This window comes from Macrotis lagotis, chromosome X (genome assembly GCF_037893015.1).
Source record: "Macrotis lagotis isolate mMagLag1 chromosome X, bilby.v1.9.chrom.fasta, whole genome shotgun sequence".
NCBI classification, from domain to species: Eukaryota; Metazoa; Chordata; class Mammalia; order Peramelemorphia; family Peramelidae; genus Macrotis; species Macrotis lagotis.
This window is the reverse complement of record NC_133666.1, coordinates 386,684,639-386,702,363: the sequence shown is the minus strand read 5'-3', so window position 1 is coordinate 386,702,363 and position 17,725 is coordinate 386,684,639. Positions and strand designations below refer to the sequence as shown.

The 17,725-nt window shown below is 34.5% G+C and overlaps 1 protein-coding gene and 1 pseudogene across 1 annotated transcript in view; one reads left to right on the top strand and one right to left on the bottom strand.

The window, feature by feature from the left end:
- Window positions 1-17,725, top strand: part of LOC141498029 (carbonic anhydrase 13) — a 46,640-nt gene that overhangs the window by 16,262 nt on the left and 12,653 nt on the right. The window contains exon 4 of the mRNA XM_074200943.1: window positions 16,442-16,537. Within this exon, the coding sequence (XP_074057044.1) occupies window positions 16,442-16,537 (96 nt within the window). The remainder of the gene's footprint in view (window positions 1-16,441; window positions 16,538-17,725) is intronic.
- LOC141499919 (small ribosomal subunit protein eS8 pseudogene) lies at window positions 3,349-4,210 on the bottom strand (annotated as a pseudogene).

Sequence of the window (17,725 nt, the reverse complement as noted above, 5' to 3'; positions counted from 1 at the left end):
GCTGTTTCAAATTTCTTTCAGAACTTCTGTACCCAATCCTTTCAATATTTGAAACTTATGACACTTTTGTGAGGTATGTATCACAATATCCATATTAGTATCACCATTCTACAAATAAAGAAACTGGGGCTCAAAGAAGCCCTTATTCTGCAGTTAGGAATAACTCAGACCTCTCTTGTCTGTGCTTTGATGTTGTCAATCTATATTGACTGGTATAAAAGTTTTGTTTAAGGTGATCTTGAAGGCAGGCAATGTCAACAATAAAGAAGCAAGGGCCAGTATCATTACTAATCTGTTTTTTTAATCTGTTGACCTCTTGGAAACCCATTCCATGATAGTATATATCATCCTGCTTAGGTACATAGAGGAGGTTTTATTCCAAAGTATGATAGACCAGAAATGTTTAAATGGTAACTCATAAGCATCCTATGGTTTCAGGGGGACAATGTGGAATTATGGGAAGAACCCTTCAGAAACTCAAGTTATAGTCCCCCTCTTTACCCTCCTGTATTTTTTTAACCTTAAGTAAGTCACTTTATTCTTTTGCTCTCAGTTCCCTGTCTATATATTATGATTGGATTGGGCAAGATGATCTCTGTGGTCCTTTCTAACTCTAACAATCTATGCCTTTGCCTGCACTGATATCTATAGGTTATATTAATATACTATTCATTACCAAGAACCATAGTGATAGAGGTACAACCATAAAATGAGTTCACATATTGGGCAATCTAGCAAAAAGCTTGACCTGGGGAATGAAGAGGATCTAGGGAATGAAGAAAGATAAACTGAGGAGCACACCTTTTCATTTCTATCCTCAACATCTTGGCTATTCTTCATTGTTTTGGGGAACAAGGCAATTAATTATTGGTTGTGATTTCATCATGATTGGTTTCAAGACCTTCAGTAATATTGTGGTATCTATTTTTAATATAATTTCTTTATCATTTCATAAACCTTAATATAACTTGATCCTTTATCATTTTAGTCATTCTTTCTGCTCTTTGGGTGTATTCGTATAGTTAATTTGATGACTGAAGATAGTCACCACTTTGGGGTTTGGATCGTCCAGTTTATCTATCAGTGATGTTCATATTAACTGTTTAATTGCTAGATTTAATTTTGTTCTATAAGTAGTTCTATGTTTTTAATTAAGATTTATCGTAATACTAAAGATCATACCATAATTTATCTAAACACAATAAGAATCTCAACATGATAAACATAGTATTTGTTTTAGAAGTTAATTCAGATTTAGGCATTTAGAAAATTTTCTTTCCCTAAACTGGTGAAATTGATTTGTCAGATTGCATACAATTAGAGATTTACTTAGCAAATATTCTCTAAAATAGCTTATTGTTTGTAGAGTAGGTGCTTTCTTTAAAAATAAAGATTTGGAAAGCTTAATGTTGCATTGAAATAAATTTTAGCACCTAATTTCCTGGATTATTTTAGTAATGAAATGAATAAGAAAGAGGAAGAAAGTCAAAGGGGAAAAGAAACTTGGTAAATAAATGCACCTATTACCCTTGGTAATTGTTTAGCTTTTGTAGACCTAGGTTTTACCATCTGTAAATTGAGGGAATTCAATTAGATGATGTCTAAATTTCTATTCCTATGATCTAATTGAAAGGCTGAAATTGGGGGTTTGATGGGGATGGAGGGTGGAGTGTGTATGTTGGAGTACAACCAAAATGAGTTGGAGATTGCTTGAATATTTTGGTCATATCAGATGATTAAGAAACATTTGCCTGCCTATCTGGATCTTAGCATTTTACCTTAGAGAGTACTAAATCACATTAACTACTATTGGGGTTTTAAAAATAATTTTTTCTTTTACTTCTTTCATTTTTACATGATCTACATTTCCCAGTGTATCCTTCCCACTTTCCCTGGCCTTAAAACAAAGAAAAAAAAAGTCAAGCAAAACTAAATAACAGATTGTAAAAGTCAGGTATTGTAAAGTGTTACACACCCAGAGTCTCCCACCTTTGAAAAAAAAGTAGAGGAGATACCTTTTCATTTCACTTTTTTGGAGCTCAGCTTGGTCATAATGATTTCAAAGCATTCAATGTTGATTATGTTGTTTTTACATTTATACTTTTGGAGTCATTGTATATATTGTTTTCTTGGTTTTGCTTACTTTACTCTGGATCTGTTCATATCAATCTTCCTATGCTTCTTAATAATCTTATTCATAATTTCTTATAGCACAATAATGTTTCATTGTACTACAACTTGCTCAGCACTTCCTCAGTTTTGTTTCCATTTCTTTGCTACCACAGAAATGTTGCTATAAACATTTCATTTTATGTGGGGCTTTTCTTTTTACCATTAACCTCATTGATATATGTGCCTAGTATCAGGGTTAAGACACTTGTCATTTTCTTTTTTTTTTAATTTTCTTTTATTTTTATCCAGTTATTTTCAAAGATAGTTTTCAGCATTTATCCTTTTGTAGTCTTTTGAGTTCTACAATTTTCTACTATCTTCCCTTCTCACCCCCTTTCTCCTTGGCATTGAGCAATTTGATATCAGCTGTACATATATAAGCATGTTTAACATTTTCTTATTTGTCATGTTGTGAAAGAGGAATAGAACTAAGGGGGAAAACCATAAGAAAGAAAAATATAAAAGAAATTTAAAAAATGAGCATAATATATTTTGATCTTCTTTCAGACTTCATGTTTTTTTCCCTCTGGATGTGGATAGTATTTTCTGTAACAGGTCTCTCAGGATTGTCCTTGATGACTGAACTGCTGAGAGGAGCTGTATCCTTAATAATTGATCATTTCATGGTGTTGCTGTTAATGTGTACAGTGTTCTGGTTTTGCTCATGTCATTCAGTATCAGTTCATGCAAGTCTCTCTAGGTATCTTTGAAGTTCAACTTCAACTTTGAAGTTCTCACAGAACAACAGTACTCCATCACATTTCTATACGATAATTTGTTCAGCCATTCTCCAATTCTGGCCATCTCCTCAATTTCCAATTCTTTGCACTACAAAAAAGGTGCTAAAGTATTTTTGTACTTGTGGATCTTTTCTCCTTTTTTATGATCTCTTTGGGTTGTAGACCTAGTAGTGGTATTACTGGATCAAAGGGCATGCAGTTTTATTGCCTTTTCAGCATAGTTCTACAATGAATTCCAGAATGGTTGGATTAGTTGACAACTCTACCAATAATGCATTAGTATCCCACTTTTCTCACATCCTCTCCAACATTGATTATTTTCCTTTTTTGTCATTTTAGTCAATCTGATAAGTGTGATGTATGATTCCTCAGATTGTTTTAATTTGCATTTCTCTAATCAGTAATGATTTGGAGCATTTTTTCATATGACTATAGATAGCTTTAATTTCTTTATCTGAAAACTACCTGTTCATATTCTTTGAACTTTATTAATTGGAGAATGACTTGCATTCTTATAAATTTGATTTAGTTCTCTATATATTTTAGAAATGAGTTCAACAGAAATGCTAACTGCAAATATTGTTTCCCAGTTTTCTACATTCTTTCTAATTTATTTTTAACAATCAAATAATCTGAGGATTTATTATTTTGTGAAATGTCCAAGTTAGAACATATTTGTCCTTTTGAGCTTTGATCTTCCTTAGATAGAACTCAAGTTCTTTGCCCTACAGCATGTAATCATCTGCTTGGCCACATTGGCTTGGCCTCAATGCATTACAAGCAAGGAAATTGCCCTGTGTGTAACTATTCCTCCAGAAATGAGCTGATCTTGGCATTCTTCTGTTCCTCATATTTCTTCTTATTTAAATTTTATTCCTCCTTAGGAGTCAATTTTGTTCCCTCCTTCTGGCCCAGTGATAGGAGTGTAGTGGGACTCATACCTTTGGTGTTAAGTGGTGCTGTCTATGAGCACAAGGAGCACAATCTATGATCATTAAGAGAAAATCTTCACCAATGTCTTGGTCCTGAACAACTTATTGTTGGTGCATTGCAGACCACATTTATAATTCTTGTTTTTTGGGTAAAGCAGTTGGAGCCCCAGGAAAATTTGCCCACCTCCAGCCTCTAACACTAGTGCTTTTTGTTGCCTCCACAGACTTGCATGATGTGCATGCCACAAGGACTGATTTTGGTGTTGCAGGCAGGCAGCCCAACTCATATTTGTCCTTCTTGTGATAGGGCTTGCTTTTTCCCCTGGTCTTGTTGTAATTGTGCCAGTTGTCTTGGGAGAACCCCATGGTTGATGCGAGCTGCAAAGAAGAAACTCAGAGGCTCAAAGGTTAACTTGTAAAGGGGGTCTGAGGGTCTGCTCCCCCTTTCCTTCTTTTTTTTTTTTAAGGTTTTTTCAAGGCAAATGGGGTTAGGTGGCTTGCCCAAGGCCACACGGCTAGGTAATTATCAAGTGTCTGAGACCGGATTTGAACCCAGGTACTCCTGATTCCAGGGCCAGTGCTTTATCCACTGCGCCACCTAGCTTCCCCTCTCCCTTTCCTTCTAATCTTGATTGAGTTTTATCTTGATGATTTTTTATTATTTAGTATTTATTTATTTATTAACTTTTTATTAATGTCATAATTATCTATTTTGCAGTTTATAATGTTCTCTGTCTCTTGCTTGGTTATAAACTCCTACCCTCTACATAGGTCTGACAGATTAAACTATTCCTTGTTCTCCTAATTGGCTTATGGTATTACCCTTTATGTCTAAACCCTGTACTCATTTTGATATTATGTTGATATGGGGGGTGGGATATGGATCTAGTCCTAGTTTTTACATACTGTTTCTAGTTTTCCCAGCAGTTTTTGTCAAATAGTGGGTTCTTATCCCAGAAGCTTTGGAATTTATTTAGAATAGAGAATTTGGGTTTATTAAATAATAGATTTCTATAGTCAATTTCTTTTTTTTTAGCTTTTGCCTAGTTTTATTTAGATCTTTTTCCACTTCCCAAAAGCTAAATATAAATTTGAAAGAATCAAGCACTAGTTTTTACCCCAAAGCAGCACTTATGCAGATTTACTCCAATAAAGTACTAATCCTTAAGCAAAGCCTTCTTCATTTAAAAAAAAACAAACTCAAAACCGAAATAAACCAAAAAAAAATAAGCCTATACAGTAGTATTCCTTAGGTTCATTGCACAATCTTAGGAAAATATGTTCTGTCAGAAACAACTTTGACACTCCTGTTTCTTTGTGCTTAATCTATCTAGTCTACTGATTCACTTCTCCATTTCTTAGTCAATACCAGATAGTTCTGATGATTGCTGCTTTAAAATATAGTTTTAGATCTGGTATGGTAGACCACCTTTCTTTGCATTTTTTTTCATGAATTCCCTTGATATTCTTGACCTTTTGTTCCTCTAGATGAATTTTGTTACTATTCTTAGTCACTTTCTTTATATAATTCTAATTGCTTTCCACACGTGTTGCACCAATTCACAGCTCTACTAGCAGTACATAATGGGTTTATCTTTCTACAAGACTTCCAACACTGACTGTTGATAATTTTTTTGTCAACTGACTTTATGGTTGTTTGGTGAAATGTCAGAATTGGTTTGATTTGCATTTTTCTTATTATTAGTAATTTGGAACATTATTTAATATGGTTTTTAATAATATCTTTGAATATTCTTTAGTCATATCATTTCATCACTAATTTAATGGGTAATAGCTTTTGGTCTTAATTAATAATTAATTAATTATTGTTTAGTTGATGTCTATGTGGCTTATCAGATATATTTAAAGCAAATATTTTTCCCTAGTCAGTTCTTCCAGTTTAGGTACCTGATCTTGTTTTCTCCTAAATTTTTATGGTATAACCTTTAATATTCAGGTCACATATCCATTTTTAGTTTATAGTAGTGAACTAATTAGTTGTAACTTTGCTTTCAACTCATGGTTTTTAAGATTTAACATGCTATCATTATTTGAAACTGCTTCATGAGACTTGTGAGCTCCTGAGAATGTGTAGTTACTACTGTCAATTCAATTTTTTCCCCCTCTCTTGCTACATGACCAGCCCACTTCTTTTTCCAATCATATATTTTTAGGATTATATCTTTTATCTCACTTCTGTACATTTTTACATTATTAGTATGCTGCAGACTATCTGTGTCAACCATGCAAATCTCCATTGCTTTTTAGTTGACCCTCAATTGAATACTTTGGAAATCATGGCATTTCATGATTCATAGTTATAAAGCATCATTGGAATAGTATTGGTATTTAGATTAATGACTCTTTATTTCAGAAGTCATTAAAAGTGCTACACAGTTTTGCTGGGATTATTTAACTCCTGTTCTTTCAACTCTATCTGATTTTTTACCCAGTTCATTGTTCATGTGTAGTACCATTTCAAAACAGATGTACTGATGGACTAATTCACTCAAAAGGGAGTTAATCCAACTACACAGATAGTCTGTATAATGTAAGTCTTCATTCACTTGACTTCTTGGTGTGAATGGTTAAGACCACTTCTTTTGAGTGATTATTTTCATTTAGGAGACATCGCAGTGTTATGGGCCTTGAGAAAATGGGCAAAATGCCTTCTGCATGCAGTAGTATCTTGGGTTTTTGCTTTCTTCAAGGAACTTCTCTTCTATTTGATTTATACATTGGATTCTCCATGATAAAAACTAATACAAAAAAAAGACACAGGGACAGCTAGGTGGCACAATGGATAGAGCACTGGCCTTGGAGTCAGGAATACCTGGGTTCAAATCCAACCTCAGACATTTAATAATTACCTAGCCGTGTGGCCTTGGGCAAGCCACTTAACCCCATGGCCTTGAAAAATCTAAAAAGAATAAACAAACAAAACAAAACAAAAAAGACACAAATGAAAAAAGCAAGAAGTATTTATGTTCCATTGTTCTATAAACCTGATGTCTATAATCACAGACTATTTAACAAAATTATCTTGATTTTCAAGCTGCACCTTTCAAACACTTGTATATATCTTTTAATGTGCTTGGAGGGCAACATTTTGGAGGAGAGGATTTATGTAGCATTTTCTTCCATTGAATAGTTTTTTAGTCAATAAACAATTGTAAATGATTGGGTTATTGAGTTATTTATTGTTTACTACCCATATGATCTTGGGCAAGTTGCTTAATATCTTTGGACCTCATTTTCTTCATTTGCAAAATGAGAATTTTTGACTAGATGACTAGATGATCTCTGAGGTCCTTTTTAGTAATAATCATAACAACAATAACTAAAAAACAAGTACAGTCTTTGCACTTTTAAAATTGGTAAAGCACTACATATATGATTTTTCCCCCACTGCATATGTTATATCATTTGATCTGTGATCTTTGAATTAGGTGTTCTCAATAAATAATCTTTAATTTTCTGTACTTTTTGGTGCAGATATAAGATGTGATCTTCTATAGAATTATCAGTTGGAAAAAACTTACTGATATCCTTCTTCAGCTTTCATTTGGGGTTCTCTTCCTTAATTATTATGTAGGTTCTATTTCTAAAAACCTTGTAGGGATGGAAAAATAGATATTTGGGTTGATAATTATCGATGTTTTCTTAGTCAATTTTTTTCTAGTAGTAATAACATCCCTGATTTTCTCCCCTGTGAGGTTAGCATCATTCCTTCTTTAAGATGTTCTGAGGGTGGCTAGGTGGTGCAGTGGATACAGCACCAGCCTTGGAGTCAGGAGTACTTGAGTTCAAATTTGGCCTCAGACACTTAATAATTGCCTAGCTGTATGGCCTTGGGCAAGCCACTTAACTCCATTGCCTTGCAAAAAAAAACCCTAAAAAAAGATATTCTGAGGATTGGTTCCTCAATAACTCCACAGTCTGAGTAGCTTTACCATGAACTTCAGTGGATACTTGGTCTATTTCAGCTGGTATAACCTGGTTCTGTTTTTTTTTTTTTTTATGTGTGTGTGTGCAGGTTTTTCTTCAAACAGTACATATAGGATTATGGTGTTAGAGGCTAAACATCAGGACTTTTCTATCACTGAAAAATAGTTTTTTTAGGCTATTTGATAGATTGCTTCTCTTTTTTGTCTGCTGTCTTCCAGTTCTAACCTTAAATTCTCTACAGATATTCTATAATAGTCTATAAATAGTCAATAATAGTTCAATAGTCTATAAATTTTCTGAGACCGTATTTTTCCCTCTGTTGTTTCTCGATGACAACACTGCTCATAAACTTTTCCTAATCCACTTCTGAAAGACTTTATAGGCAAGTTTATATTCTAACTGGTGCTTCTTTTATCTTTCATATTCTCTCTACTTGTCAAGATCAGGTATTCACTAGCTGATGTATTGATTCTTTTAATAGCATCTTTGTTTTTGCTTTACAATGGTTAAATTTTCTTGGGAAATGAGAACAGTCTGTCTTGATATCTTTGGATTTATATTCTAATTTGATCTTGATTTTGATCTTTGCTATGACAGGATTATGATCTGACTTTATATGTGATTGATTTGGAAAAGACTTTCTGTAATCAATTATTTTCTCTTTGTTAAGAGATTATTAAGTTTTGGTTGGAGAAAAGAGTTGGCATGGTATAATGGAAAGTACAGTTCCTGGGAGGGAGTAAAGGGAGAAAGCATCTATTTATCAACTAATATATGCCAGGTATTGTGTTAAGTGCTTTATAAAAATTATGTCAATTGAGAGAGAACACAGATTCAAATTCCAAACCTGGTGCTTACTCTGTGTGACTTTGGACAAATTACTTTCCTTCTCAGGGCCTCAGTTTCTTTATCTATAAAATGAAGAGGTTGAACCAGATGACCTTTGAAATTCCTTTCACCTGGAGCTCAAAGATCCAACGAAGGAAATGTTATTTGTCATCTAAATTTTCCACGGCCTAACAACATTCTTCTTAAAGAAAATAGTCTCAATATATATTCATAATATATACTTGTGAGACAACTGTGTATTTTACAAGTCTTTGACTGCTTGTATATTTTATTTTTGAGTCACATTTTTTACTATATTTCCTATCCATTGCTCACTGTTGCCTTGAAGTCAAAAAGTATCAGTATAGTTATTTTGTTTAACTTGGAAGGCATTAACAAGTTCCTTATAGAGTTTTGTTGTCATATTATAGATGACCTTTATCATTATTGTTATTGCAAATGCTTATCATGAGCTCTGAAAATCAAGATTACCAAATATTTTATGAAATGGAATTTCTTATCACCTTGAAAATGCAAACTAAAAGCAGCTATGCCATTTCCTTTATTTATTTCTCTGAGGAGGGCCTATTAATCATCCTTCCTTCAGGTATATATTCTTTTGCATTCTGATTTCATTTATAGAAAGGATTTTTAATCTGGGGGTCCTTGAACTTAAAAAAATGTTTTGAAAACTATTGTATTGTTTAGTCTATTGTATTCTATTGTACTACAATAGTAGTTTCTACCTATCGTTTTTTGTAATATTTTGAATTTTTGCAATTTTTCCCCAACCTCCCTCCCCCCCCACAGAAGGGAGTTTGATCATCTTTACCTTGTTTCCATGCTATGCATTGATCAAAATTGAGTGTATTTAGAGAAAAATTATATCTTTGGGGAAAAAATAAAACATAAGAAAGAGCCAAAATTATGTAGTACATCATAAGACAATTTTTTTTTAAATTGAAGATAATAATCTTTGGTCTTTGTTTAAACTCCTTGGTTCTTTCTTTGGATACAGATGGTATTCTCCATCACAGATACCCAAAATTGTCCCTGATTATTGCACTGATGAAATGAACAAGTCCATTAAGGTTGATTATCACCCCCCCCATGTTGTTGTTATTATTGTATATTTCTTTTTTTAATTACATTTTATTATTTAAAATTTATTTAAGGCAATGGGGTTGAGTGACTTGTCCAAGGTCACACAGCTAGGCAATTTTTAACTGTCTGAGGCAGGATTTGAACTTAGGTCTTCCTGACTCCAGGGTTGGTGCTCTGTCCACTATGCCACCTAGCTGGCCCTGTATTGTATTTCAGTATCATTGGTTTCTTGTGTGTTTTATTTTATACATTTAAAAATATTATTTTGAGAAGGAATCCATAGGTTTAACTAGGCTACCAAAAGGATCTATGGCACAGTAAAGGTCAAGAAACCTTAATTTAGAGTAGGCATGTCAAGACTGAAAAGAGTGATTGAAGGGATCCAGTTTCACCAGTGACATGTAGATTTCTTCACTGGATAAGAATTCCATATTTGCAATACCTACCAATAGTTAAGGTAAAAATTGATATAAGGCCTTAAAAAATCATGAAAACACTAGCAGAGATATTTAATCATATCCCTTATCAATTTTAATATTCTTGCTAGAAATGAAACCAGATTGCAAAATGAAATTACCCTTTCAAAGAATGATGGTTAGGGAGAGGGTGGAGAGGAAGTGGGAGCATCAGGCATTGCACTAATGTTCTAACTTGATGGCTCATAGGTTCCTCTGTACAAAGGAAAATGAAAGAGTTGTCAGAGTTGGTTTTATCTTGAACCTAAGACAAAAAGAAGTAATTAGTATCTATTATATTTTAGATTTAGCTCTTAACCCCTGCATGGCTAACTTGTAGCATCTCTTTTGTGAGAAAGTACCACTTCATGGGATACTTGGTAATTTTTTGGATCATACTTGGTAATTTACTGGATCATAGATTTAAAATTAAATGGTTTTCTTAGAGGTCTAAAGACTACCCTCCTTATTTTAAAAATAATGAAACTGATGCTTAGATTTAATGACTATTCCAAAGTAACATAGATAGCAAATAAGCCAGAATTCTGATTCTGATATCTGGGTTCCCAATCCAACCCAGTTTCTATTGTACAATGCTGTTTCCATTAATGTTTTTATCAAAACATTGGTGAAAGATGTGGGGGAAGGACCTATGCTGAGGACCATTTGTATTTTCTATTGTTATTTGGGTTGTGTCAAATAATTTATTCCCTTGTGACCTGCCTACTAATTAAAGGACCTCTCTACATTAAGCTATCCAGTGGCAGAGTCATCAAGAAAACTTCACACATCACAAGACATTAGAGTAGGAGCTTTGAAATGATTGATTCAGATTCAAGTGTTGAATTCAGGGCTTGACTCTTTGCTATTTTTTTTACATGTCAATAATATTACTGGAAAGTGGTGTTATTTCAGAATAAAAGAGACAGATAGAGTTCAAGTATAGGCTATCCCAAAAGTTCTAGCAGGGGTTTTAGCTTCAATAACTTTAGAAATAAAAATACTACAAACCTATAAAAAATTGAAAGTTTAAATACTTATATTTTTCTTATGTTTAATTAATTTGTTAATTTTGAATAATTTGAATAATGAGATTGTTTAGGACCTGTAGTTCAGAACCAAACCCAAGTCAGGAGCTTGCATTGCTCAGATCAGGAGAGTTGTGGTAAGACTTTGCCTTGGATAAGATTACCTTGGAAGCAGTATAAGCGTCCAAGTCTTCAACTTGAATTATATGTTCTAGAGATCCTGGAATAACATGATACTTAAACACTCCAAAAAAACAGCAGCAGAACTGGCTAAATTAGTCCCTTCAGAAGAGTTCAGAGCCTACAAAGGAAATAGGAGGGAAAGAGGAGTAGGGAGAAGGGGGGATTCAGAGGAAGGATAGATTAAGGGAGGCATTGATTCTCAAGAAAAATTTTGTTGTTGGTATTGCTTACTTTGTTTGCAGTAGTGCCCAACTTGTCATGATCCCTTTTAGGATTTCTTTGAAAAAGTTACTGGAGTGGTTTACCATTTCCTTTTTTTTAAGCTCATTTTTACAGATGAGGAAACTAAGGGTTAAGTGACTTGCTCAGGGTCATATAGCTAGATTTGAGGCTAGATTTGAACTCATGTCTTTCTAACTCCAGGCTTAGCACTCTATCCACTGTACCATCTAACTGCTCAAAACAAATTTTAAGGATGTCCAAAAATATTTATAGTTCTTTTTAAAGAGGCAAAAAGTTGGAAATTAAGAGATAACTCATCAATTGGAGAATGACTGAATAAATTCTGATATATAAATGTGATGGAATAACATTGTGCTATAAAAATAAAAATTAATTAGGAGATAGTTTCAGGGAGACTTGGGATGATTACAATGAACTCATTCAAAGTGAAGTGAGCAGAACCAGGAGAACAGTTTGTATAATAATCATAATATTGTAAAGGCAAATAGCTTTGAAAGACTTAGGAACTTTTATTAGCATAATGGCCAAAAAGGATTGGCCAAAAAGGATTCTAGAGGACTAATGATGAAACATGTTATCTAATCCCTATAGGAAGATGATGTAATGCTTAGAATATAGAATGAAACTTTTTTTAAGGCTTGAAGGAAGGTGGAAGTGAGCAATGAGGAAACTTGTTTTGTTTGACCTGACACTTTGTGATGGGTTTTGTTTTCCTTTCTCAATTACAGTGGGAGGAAGCAGAAGGAAAAGAAAGCAGATTTTTTTCTGATTGAAAGATATTAATTAAAAAAAGAAAAATTAAGTGAATAAATTTTTCCACTTTTAGAACTCAATTTGAAATTACCTTATGTTCAGTGGGTTTTTCTACCTTCTTTACCTGATGAATTTCTTCTTATTCTTTAAAATCCACCTTCTATGTGAAGCCTCTCATATAGATCCCACCTTGGATCCGATATTGAACTTTGCTCTGTCTCTCTGATATACTAATCATGTATTATTTTGTATTAGTTATTTATCTTTGTATCTTATCCTAATAGAATAGAAGCTTCTGACAGAGATTAGGTCTTAGTTAAACTTTTTCTCCCCCCCCCCCCCATCTTGCACAGGACTGTTGTTGAGTGAGCATTAATGATTACATAAATAAAAATAGTGATTACAAGCTAAGTTTTCCAAACAAAGCAACTTCATTGCTTTCACTTCATTCATCTATTCATTCAGCAATAATTTCATTCTCCATTAATATATTGGTTTCTAAAAACAAAGGTGAATAATATTATTATTGAAAATAATTTGAAAAGTATTGAAAACTTTTCAGTTGGTAAAGACAATCCTTGAGTTTTTTTTAATAACTGAGATTAGAATAGCTGTCTTAACTTGCCATATGGTTTGACTCACTGTATGGCAATAAAAAAATGAATCATTCAGTTTGGTTTGTCTGTAGTACTCACTACAAGTTAAGCAAGGTATATGGGAGGGAAAGGCTTTTTTAAAGTGGTATTTCTCATTTCTTATCACTTTTTTAAAATGTCATAAATTTTTTTTCTGAGGGAAAAATAGAATCATAATACCTAGAAGTACTGTTTCATTTACATATTCTATTTATTTTATGACCATAAAAATGTTATTTCCTTGTTAACACTGATGTAATCACTTACTAAGTAAACTTCTATTTAGGTGCCAAGACATTTAAAGAATTTTTATTTCCCACCTAACCCCTCCCTTTCTGAGGATATCTGTGTGTCTCATATGATCCAAATGTATTTTGTTTCACTTATGTGATTTGTTTAGGTTTCTTTGTTGATCCATCCACCCAAAACTGACATTTAATTTCCAGTGACTTTTATAGCAGTTTCCTTTTGTCACTTGTAAATTGTATAGAACAAGACTGCTCTCTTATGTGTTTAAATTGTTAATTTCCTCTTTAAAAAACTTCTCTGTAGAGCAGAATTTGGTCAGAATTTGGAAGGGAGTCATTCAAAGGAAAGCACCTTCATTAAAAGAAAAGGCATCCTCTAAGAGGTTCTGAGGAGAGTATTATTTTGAGGTTGTGCTCTCCTTCTACCTCCTCCTATCTCCTCTTCCTTCCCCTTTCCAGCTTTTATATTCTCTTCTTTCCCAGAGATATAGCTTTATCTCCTTCCCTAGCTACCAAACTATCTGTTGCAGCAAAAGTTACAAAAAAGAGCAACTAGTACATCAGTTGCTTATTCAGCATCCCCTATCTGTGGGCCTCCACCTCTACAAAGATGGGAGGGAGGTATATTTTCTTCACTCTTTCCTTATTGTTCTTATCTTTTAAAAGACTTGCTCAGAGTTATTTTTCTTAAGTCTTTGTTTATTATGTTTATGATAATAATAGTTGTCCAAATGCTTTAAAATTTACAGAGCATTTTATAAACATTATCTACTAATTCTCACAAAAACTCTAAGCTAGGCCTTATGAGGCTGTCCCTTCATTCTTGGAATGATTTCCCTCCTGACTTCTTTCAAATCTCAGCTTAAAATTCCACTCTTTACAGGGAATCTTTCCTGCTCTTCCTTATTTCAAGTGCCTTTCCTTTTTTGATTATATCCAGTTTATCCTTTCTCTGTCTTCATTGTTTGTATGTTGTCTTTTTCATTATACTATGAGCTTCTCCCAAAGCTAGTACAGCTAGTACACAGAGTCATTGTAGGCACTTTATGCATGTTTATTGACTGACTGTGTGTATTTCTTATAAGAAAACTAGGTTTAGTGACCTTGCTAATGGCCACACAGCTATAAGTGCCAAGGTAAGAGTAAAACCAAATTTTGTAATGACTTCATGATTTCCATTATCTATAATATCAGTTTGTCTCTCTGGGTCTCAGTTTCTTCATCTGTAAAATGAGAACTTTGGTCTAGGTCAGTCTTTCAATCAATAAACATTTAATGAGACTTCAATGTGTGAAGTGCTATCTAGCAATGCCATAGGATACAGAGAAAGACAAAAGTCAGCTCTTGCCCTCAAAGAGGGGGACCACATACCACCAACTATGACTGAAAGCTGCCCCTGTTTGGTCAGACATCAAAGAAGCCAAGGTCATCCCCTACATCTCAGGCCATCCCCAGTTTCTTGACTTTTGTCCTGCCACTGGACTTTTGATGACAGGAGGAGAGAATGAGGTTGACGATTGCCTCACTTAAATCCAGTTCACACGCAAGTCATCACCCTGTGATGTCATTAGTCTTCTTTGAAAACAAAGAATGAACAGTAACAACAAAGTTTGGGGAAAATTAGAAATAATCACATAGGAGAAGGCTCTAGCATTAAGAGGAACTGGGAAAGATTTCCTGAGGAAGGTGAGATATTCTCTAGGACTCAAAGAGAAGTCTAGAGGTGGAGATGCAGATGGAGAATGTTCTTATATCAGTAATCAGGCAGGGTCAGAAGTTGGAGTGTCTTCTGGAAGAGGCATCAAGGGGGCTGTCACTGGATGGCAAGAGGATGTGGAAGGCTGTAATGCATGAGAAAACTGGGAAGGTGGTGCTGGGAGGGGCATAGGGATTAGGTTATGAAGGCTCTTGAATGCTGAACCTGAGGATTTTATATTTGATCTTGGAAGTGCTAGGGAGCCCTTGGACTTGGAGCATGCGAGTGTGGAGGAAAGGGAGTAATACGATCAGATCTGCACTTCAGGAAGAGCATTATGATCACTGTTATAGAGGGTGGACTGGAAGAGGCAAAAATTTGTGTCAGCAAGACCTCCCAGCAGACTATTGCAATAGTCCAGGTATGAGGTAAGGAGGGCTTGAACCAGGATAACATCAGGAAGGGGCATATATAGGAGATGTTACTTAAGGAAGATTGACAGGTCTTGGCAACAGATTTGATATGGGAGAGAGGGGTAAGAGAGAGAGTGAAATTTGATGTCCAGGTTATGAATTTGGGTTAGGATGATGGTGTTCTCAACAGAAATTAAAAGAGAAATTAAGAAGAGGGAGAGGTTGGGAGTGGGGTGGGGAGATAATGAGTTCAGGTTTGGGCATGATGTGTTTAAAATGTGTACAGGACATCTAGTTTCAGATATCCATTAGGTAGTTGGAGATGTAAGATCAATAGAGAGCATAGGACTGGATAAGTAGATTTGAGAGATATTAAGCACAGAGATAACAATCAAATCCTGGAAGTTTAAACAATAATCAAGTGAAATAGTATAGAGGGAGAAGAGAAGAGGATATTGATGAAAATTCAGCAAAGGATCCTGAGGAGCTGTCAGATAGTTGGTCTGCAAAGGTCCCTTCCAGCTCAAACATTCTATATGAAGTTCTGACTGTAGGATGTTGGATATTATTAGCCATGGAACAAAGGAACTGTAATTTTGTACAGCAGAGCAGTACAGCCTGTGTCATTGAAAGGCTTTCTCAGTGACCTCATGTAGGTGGCCACTTATTTACCAAGGCATTATTAGTCTGACTAGGCCTTAAACAGTGGGTGGAGATAAGATCACTAAACTTTCAACACCACAGGAGACTTCTAGGGGGAACTTTAGATTGGTTTTGTGTTGGTAGTTTGTAGCATGTGTCCATAGTGAAGGTGGGGTCAAGGGTACTGGTGAAGAGATATAGGGCAGGTTTAATTGGGCAGTCAGATTGTATTTATTCCATCTTTCAGCCCTCAGCGGTCAATTTTTCATCTGAAATGGTCTTCCAGTTCCTTTCAGGGCCCTATTTAAGAATCAGTTATGCATATGAGTATACATAGCATGCTAGATATAATTAATTAGGATTTATTATGTTTTTACTTGAGGTTATCATTACTATTTGAAGTTGTGCCCTTCTTTTTTAGCTCCATGTGGTTCACTGGAATTCGGACAAGTACCCTAGCTTTGTTGAGGCGGCTCATGAACCTGACGGATTGGCTGTTTTAGGTATTTTTTTACAGGTGAGGACAAACATTTCATTGAGTCTGTTAACACTATTTGAGTTCTTTGTAGGTGCCCAATCATTTTTCAGTGATGAGCTAGACTTAAGATATGTTTTCTTTTCTTTTCAAAACTAAATTTAACAAATTTTGTATTATAATTTATTTATTCAGCATCCTCAAAGCACCTATATACCTATTAAATATTTTACAAATTAAAAGAAAAGGACCCAAGGTCCTCAGAAGATAAGTCTTTTGCTAGCCATGTTTCATTACACAAAGGCCAGGCACCTAGCCAAGAATAAATCAACACTTTGAATTCTCAGAGTGAATGGTGGGTGGATAGTACCAGTTCCTCTAAACAAACAGAATGGCTTTTTATATTTTTACATTTTTCTTCTTTCAAGGAATTCAGACAGAAAAGTATGTTTCTGTAATATTTATGGTTGTGATGTCTATGAAACAGGCATGGTTGTCCTGGGTTCCTTGCAGCCTATTTTGAAAAGGATGGTACTTTGGCTTTGTCTGAAACCCCATTATAAAGCCAGGGAGAAGGGGTACCTGGGGATGGAAGAAAGAGAGGAGATAAGGCTCAACTGAGTAATGAGTACAATAGCTCTTTAATTTTTTTTTTTCAGCATCCACATCTGTATAGGTTCCCTGGACTGGAGGTGGGGTGGGGATGGAACTGAGGTACCAGATCACACTTTAACATCATAACCTTAAAAAGTCAGTTCAAGACATGTAGCTAATTACTGATAGGATCTATAGGATCTATATAGCCTTTATTTAGAATAATATTCATAGACTTCTGACCCAAAGGATTGGTCATTTTCATTTTAGTTAAAACAAAAGAAAACAAAAATCCCACTGAAATCTCACCACCCACACACAAATAAAAGAAAGCAGCTCTCATTGCAGCTTGAAAAATCAATTTGGGCCCCTAAATTATAGGCAGAAATCTGGGAATTCTTTGCCCAATATTTTGATTACAGTGATAGATGGTTTGGTCTAGGAAGTTATATCCTGACTGAACAATAAAGGTGTTAAGACTTAGGATGGAGTATCAAGCTTCTCTCAGAGTTTTTAGAATTAATTCCATCATTCCATAGTGACTCATTAAAAAAATAGAAAAGCATGTTGGATTAAGAACTAAACTGACTGTTTGGCTAAGTAATGGCATAACTTTATCTTCTTGTTCTGCCTCAT